The following is a 6,527-nucleotide window of genomic DNA, read 5'->3' on the forward strand; positions in this document are numbered from 1 at the left end:
ACAAATTGTCCTAGGGATAATTATGTATTTTCGTTTTTTAAATTGGGAATCTGTTGGATTTGTTAGATTCGAAAAAGTTTGTCCCGAAACACCTGCGTTTTTTGTGGGTTTCTTCACCTAATAGTACAGCTTATCAAGTCTTGATCGTTATTTAACAATTTGATAAGTGGGTTTTCATTTTTTTTTTTCCTAAGAATGTTTTCCCTTTTGCCGTCTGCCACTTTTACTATACTATTATTAGAAGTTAGTAGAACCAAAAAACACCCAGAACTAATGCATAAAAATTCTCGAGCCTATCGTGGATTTCATCAAAAGCCCAAAATAGAGAAGCCAAAGGGCACAGACCTTGACAGCATCCAAATTCAAACAAGGCAAAATCTTGGCAACCCTTTTTCTGTTGGGGGAAGAAAATTGCAATTCCAACAACATTTCTTCTCTTCAAAACATCATCAGAGTTGAACGGTTTCCTTAAGTGTTAGGTGAGTAATATCTTATTCTTAGTTTTGTTTGCGAACCATTTGGGTACTGTTTTTATTTCTTTAATCTGTGATGTGATTAGTACTTTTATATTTTGTGGCAAATTTCCTATTAACCAATGAAAACCAATGTCAGTTAATACTCTGTTATTATCTGAAAAGATTTAGGATCTGTAAATAGTGTATAATGTGACCTTAAAAATTTGATCTTTTTGGGCATTTCTGCGAACTGGGCTTTGACCATTTTCATTTTTGAATCATAGAAGGAATGGCCATTTGAGATTAGCTGATTTTTCTCTTTAATTCTTGTGTGATTTAGTTTATGGATGTATGGTAGGATCAATAGAAAGGAATAGTGTGTTGCTTTGGTGTTGGTTTGCTAATTGGTTTTCTTGGTTTGGTGTATTTTTAAGTTGTTGACAAGGAATATGAGTGCTAAAACAAAGAGGAGGACTGTGACCGAGAATGGGGACATGGCAAACGAAGATAGTGTTCTTGCTACCATGATTGGTAATGGGGAGGATTTGGGTCCAATGGTTAGGCTTTCGTTTGAGACGGGGAAGCCTGAAGCCCTTTTGAATCAGCTAAAGCTTGCTGTGAAGAAGAAGGAAGTTGAAATCGAGGAGCTCTGCAAGCTTCATTATGAGGAGTTCATTAGCGCGGTGGATGAACTCCGTGGTGTATTAGTTGACGCTGAGGAGTTGAAAAGTGAGCTTGCTAGTGACAACTTCAGGTTACAAGAGGTTGGGAGTGCCCTACTTTTGAAAGTTGAAGAGCTTCTTGAATCTTATTCAATTAAGAAAAATGTTACTGAAGCTATTAAGATGTCTAAAATTTGCGTTCAAGTTTTGGAGCTTTGTGTAAAGTGTAATGAGCACATTTCTGAAGCTCGGTTTTACCCTGCTTTGAAAGCGGTTGATCTGATTGAGAAGAACTTTTTGCAGCATGTTCCTGTGAAGGCACTGAAAGCACTGATAGAGGAGAGGATTCCACTTATTAAATCCCATATTGAGAAGAAGGTGTGCACTCAAGTTAATGAATGGCTAGTTCTTATAAGGAGTAGCGCAAAGGATATTGGTCAAACTGCAATTGGACATGCTGCATCAGCGCGTCAGAGGGATGAAGATATGCTATCTCGTCAAAGGAAAGCTGAGGAGCAGAGTTGTTTGGGACTGGGCGATTTTACCTATACCTTAGATGTTGAAGAAATCAATGAGGATTCTGTGTTGAAGTTTGATCTTACTCCTGTTTATCGGGCATATCACATTCACAATTGTCTTGGAATAGAAGAGCAGTTTCGTGAGTATTACTATAAAAACCGGTTATTACAGCTGAGTTCTGACCTGCAGATATCCTCAGCACAGCCGTTTCTTGAATCACATCAGACCTTTCTGGCTCAAATTGCAGGTTATTTTATCGTTGAGGATCGGGTATTGAGGACGGCAGGTGGCCTGCTGTTACCTAATCAGCTTGATACAATGTGGGAAACAGCTGTGTCTAAAGTGGCTTCTGTCTTGGAGGAACAATTTTCTCACATGGATATTGCAAGCCACCTTCTCTTAGTCAAGGATTATGTGACTCTTCTGGGTGCAACCCTTAGACAATATGGCTATGATGTTGGCCCCATCCTTGAGACCCTTAACAGTAGTCGCAGTAAGTACCATGAGCTTCTTTTAGCAGAGTGCAGGCAACAGATTACTGATGTTCTGATCAATGATAGATATGACCAGATGGTAATGAAAAAGGAGTCAGACTACCAGACAAATGTTTTACTGTTCCATCTTCAGACCTCGGATATAATGCCAGCTTTTCCCTACATTGCTCCATTTTCTTCTATGGTACCTGAATGTTGTCGTATTGTCAGAACTTTTATCAAGGACTCTGTCAATTTCTTGTCTTATGGGTGCCAAATGAACTTCTTTGATTTTGTTAAAGAATACCTGGATAAGCTCTTGATTGATATTTTAAATGAGGTTATACTTAACACGATTCAGAGTGGCTCCACTGGTGTTTCTCAAGCAATGCAGATTGCTGCAAACATAGCTGTGCTGGAAAGAGCTTGTGATTATTTTCTTCAACATGCAGCCCAACAATGTGGGATTCCTGTCCGATCTGTTGAAAGGCCTCAAGGTAGTTTAACTGCCAAGATTGTTCTGAAAACTTCGAGAGATGCTGCTTATCTTGCTCTACTTAGTTTAATAAATGCCAAGTTAGATGAGTATATGGCACTCACGGAGAATGTGAACTGGACAGTGGAAGAAGCACCACAACAAGGCAGTGAGTACATGCATGAGGTGGTTATATACCTTGACACTGTGATGTCCACTGCTCAGCAAATTTTACCTCTAGATGCTTTGTACAAGATAGGGAGTGGTGCTCTGGAACATATTTCTAATTCTATCATGGCAGCCTTTCTTAGTGACAGTGTGAAGAGGTTCAACGTTAATGCAGTTATGGTCATCAATAATGATCTGAAGACGTTGGAATCTTTTGCAGATGAGAGGTTTCATAGTACTGGTTTATCTGAAATATACAAAGAAGGTAGTTTCCGAAGTTGCTTGGTAGAAGCCCGACAGTTAATAAATCTTCTCTTAAGCAGTCAGCCTGAGAACTTCATGAACCCTGTCATAAGGGAGAAAAATTATAATGCTTTGGACTATAAAAAGGTTGCTATTATCTGCGACAAGTATAAGGATTCAGCTGATGGACTCTTTGGAAGCCTCTCAAATAGATCTTCGAAGCAGAGTGCTCGAAAAAAGTCAATGGATGTGCTAAAGAAAAGACTTAGGGATTTTAATTAGTTAGTTTTAAAAGTCTATAAATTGGTAGAGCAGAAATATCTGTCATCAATAGATTCTTTCATTATCGCTCCTGATTCGTCACACCCAAAAGATAATGGTGTACATTGATTTGACTTTTTGCAAATTTGTCTAATTATATTTTCTTATAATCTCTCTCCCTCCCTGTCTATGTGCGGTGCTAGCGTGTGCCTCATTATAACAAAGTGGAATAGGTGTCTATGCTACTGTTTAGGGTAGTCTCAAATTTTTCAGTGGATGAGAGCAGTTATGAAGCAAACCAAAGGATGACAATGGTTAGTATTGAACATATCCCTAGCGGTTCAAATAAATTTCTTGTTCTGACAATATTTTGTGATACTGGTCTCTTGTAAAAGCTAACAAGCTGGCGTCTACTATATTTTGCAAGTAGTTGAAATTTGCATGCTGCCCACAGGAGTTGCAAATGCTTGCTTTGTTCCATAACCTCTAGTTTGATATATATACTTCATTGTAGTTTTTGTTTTGCTCACATATGAAAATCTTTTGTTCTCTGTTAAGTTTTTTGTGTTTTTTTTCTCCTCTTTGACTTCTTTTCTCTCCTTGGGGGTGCTTGATATGAGAAAATCTATAGGAAAAGAAAAACAAAAAAGAATTAGCATTGCTTCTTGAATATGTATTACAACCATTTTGTTTCCTGGGAGTCATATAATGATAGAGGAAAAAAATCCATGATAAAAGATGGGAAAAAGGAATTGAGTTATGCTACATGTTATGGCAACTGGAACTAAATGTTTTTCTTTTCTTCTGTCTTTAAGAGATGCTAAAAATATTTATTCCAAATGTGGGTTGATTATCCTAGTGGTAATGATTACGATTACCATGATTTTCATCTGGCCATTATGGATGCGAATTCATTTTAACTTGTTATTCCTCCAAAAGATTGATCAATGCATGAGACCTTTTCAGAGAAACCATGAGTTTAGTTGTTGATACTCTCAGATGCAGACATGCATTAATTAACAGATGCATTGCCGTCAGCGTTGGAAACAAAGGAAGTTTTCTTCCATCTTTCATGTAGAGTCATCCACGTGATTGTTCATCCTTGCGTGCTCTTTCTGCAGGTGAGAATATATTTGTGCAACCTTCCGATTTAACATTCATCATACACAGTCTTAGCTTAAAAGATATTGAATTTCTATGCCTTCCTACAGAGTCTCTTCCTGTGGAGGATTAATGTTTTGGCAATAATTGCAGACTGAAGTTTGAAGGAACTATGGAAAAGAATGAGGTTTTGTTTTTGTTTCTTCAATAACTCATAATTGAAGTCTAAGTGCTCAATTTCATAAAATGTATTGTGACATACTGGACCTGAATTGTCTAGTCGGTCTTTTAGTCTTTGATTGGATGAAGTCATAATGTGACATGAATTATTATTATGTATTGATTAGTTCAGGCGAATTGAAAGTCATACCATTAATTGAGTATCCAAGATGAGGCATTAAGGCTTAACGACTAAGGAAGTGCTGTTGCTGCTCCTAATGCAAAGAAATACTATGTGATTACCTCTTTACTCTCTTTCAAATTAATCTCTGATTTTTCAGTATGACAGGTATGAATCTCACGTCTCTGTGGCGCATACTCACTTCATACGGTTAGTCATCTGCTTATTCTTCACAATTTGTCTTGCTGCATATGAAGTTGAACAACCCTTGTGTTCTGGTTGTGTCGTTTTAGTGAAATTAAATTCACGCTATGAAAGTACTCACAGAAGGCAAGAGGCATAATGCTGTCATTGTTCCTTTCTGTATCTCTTTTTTTTTTTTTTTTCAAATGCTCCTAGCCATTGATGGCTAAGACTGGCAAACAATTTTCACCCTGGTCAAGTTAATAGCCAAAGCAGTAGAACCTGACACAATATCTTCCATGCCTATAGCTACCAATAAAGAAGGATGTGTTATGTGTGTTATGTGTTAATCAGCGGGGGAAATCTCACTCTATTCTTTTAGTTGCAAGAAGTCATTGGAATGCTTCATGAATGAGTTGTGTCTTCCTTTTGGACTTGGCAAATCAAAAGCTTTGTTGTGGCCTCTTGGTCAAGTACCAGAAGAACTTCCTTGTTAGCAGGCGGCTTTGTAGTGAGGAATGGGAACTTCCAACTAAATGGAAAAAACAAGTATTTATTAGATAGTCTTCTGAATACGGTTGTCCCTATGTCAATTGATGCATATACATGCATATATTCATGTAAGTACGCAAAATCACAGTCTGACTAACATCTGCTTGAAATCATAATCACCATGTTTGAAGTATTTAATGTAAGTTCTGCTACTGATAATGGCTTGTTGTATAGCTAATTGGCAAATTTTTGATTACCACGTTGAATTTGTGCTTGAAATAATAAAACGTGAAAGGCAGAAACAAGTATTTAGTGGTTGATACAGCTGTGGCCATTTTTTTTTCCTTTTTTTGTTTATTATTCAGCTCTGGCTATTTTCGTTTCTTTCCTTTCTCTTTTCTTTTTAGTTCCACCAATCTGAGTTTGGAAAATCATCGCTGGCTTGAATATTTTGGTAGGAATTGCTGGATTAATGTTTTACTAAACTCCTTAACTTTTTGAGAAACCAAACATATGAAATTAGCAACCTGATTGTTTGGATAGCATTTTTCTGAATTACGTTAAGTATTATACAATTCAGGTAGCATTTTTGTACACAATTCAGAAAGCATTTTTTCTGGTGACTTGGGCTTGGTGTAATGATCATATTAAATTAGCAACCTGAGAAACCAGACAAGTTGCTATCTACCAACAAAAAACAGAGGACATGGAGGAAGTAGCAGTAAAAAAGAATAGGCCTATAATGCGGAACTGATGAATGATCCGTCGCATTTATTTGTGTAGTGCCTTTTTTAATTGTAGGTGGAGAATGCCAGCATTTGTTGATATGCTCTTACTTCTGAACATTGCTTTACTTTCTCCTCAAATTCGCATGACTGATTTTAGTTGCTTTAGTTGTAAATGTCTTTGCAGGCCTCTAATTGATTATTTAGTGTCATTGAATGTTATGCAATTAAGCAATTACCACCAGTGGACCAGGATTGAATTACAGGTGCCTTTCTTGTGACTGGTGACAATGAGCCTTGTTTAGAGAAGGCTTTCTCATTTTTCAGGTGCATCATTCACATATAAATGAGCTGAAAATCAACCAGTGCCAAAGTCTACTACTGACCAGATTACTATATCTAACGCAATTATTGTTCTTTTGTGTTTAAG

The 6,527-nt window shown here is 37.1% G+C and overlaps 1 protein-coding gene across 2 annotated transcripts; it reads left to right on the forward strand.

The window, feature by feature from the left end:
* Nucleotides 1–262: 262 nt before the first annotated feature.
* LOC113776260 (exocyst complex component SEC15A) lies at nucleotides 263–3,658 on the forward strand. Of its 2 annotated transcripts, XM_027321378.1 has the most exons (3): nucleotides 263–479; nucleotides 890–1,219; nucleotides 1,421–3,657. In XM_027321378.1, the coding sequence occupies exons 2-3, from the start codon at nucleotides 905–907 to the stop codon at nucleotides 3,275–3,277; spliced, it is 2,172 nt and encodes a 723-aa protein (XP_027177179.1). In that variant the 5' UTR covers nucleotides 263–479; nucleotides 890–904; the 3' UTR covers nucleotides 3,278–3,657. The 2 variants fall into 2 exon arrangements, with proteins under 2 accessions (XP_027177179.1, XP_027177178.1); XM_027321377.1 differs by having other exon boundaries at nucleotides 890–3,658.
* The last annotated feature ends 2,869 nt before the right edge of the window (nucleotides 3,659–6,527 follow it).

This window comes from Coffea eugenioides, chromosome 6 (genome assembly GCF_003713205.1).
Source record: "Coffea eugenioides isolate CCC68of chromosome 6, Ceug_1.0, whole genome shotgun sequence".
Taxonomy (NCBI): domain Eukaryota; kingdom Viridiplantae; phylum Streptophyta; class Magnoliopsida; order Gentianales; family Rubiaceae; genus Coffea; species Coffea eugenioides.

Coding starts and splice junctions, on each gene's coding strand:
- LOC113776260 (XM_027321377.1), top strand. CDS start 905: ATGAGTGCTAAAACAAAGAGGAGGACTGTGACCGAGAATGGGGACATG.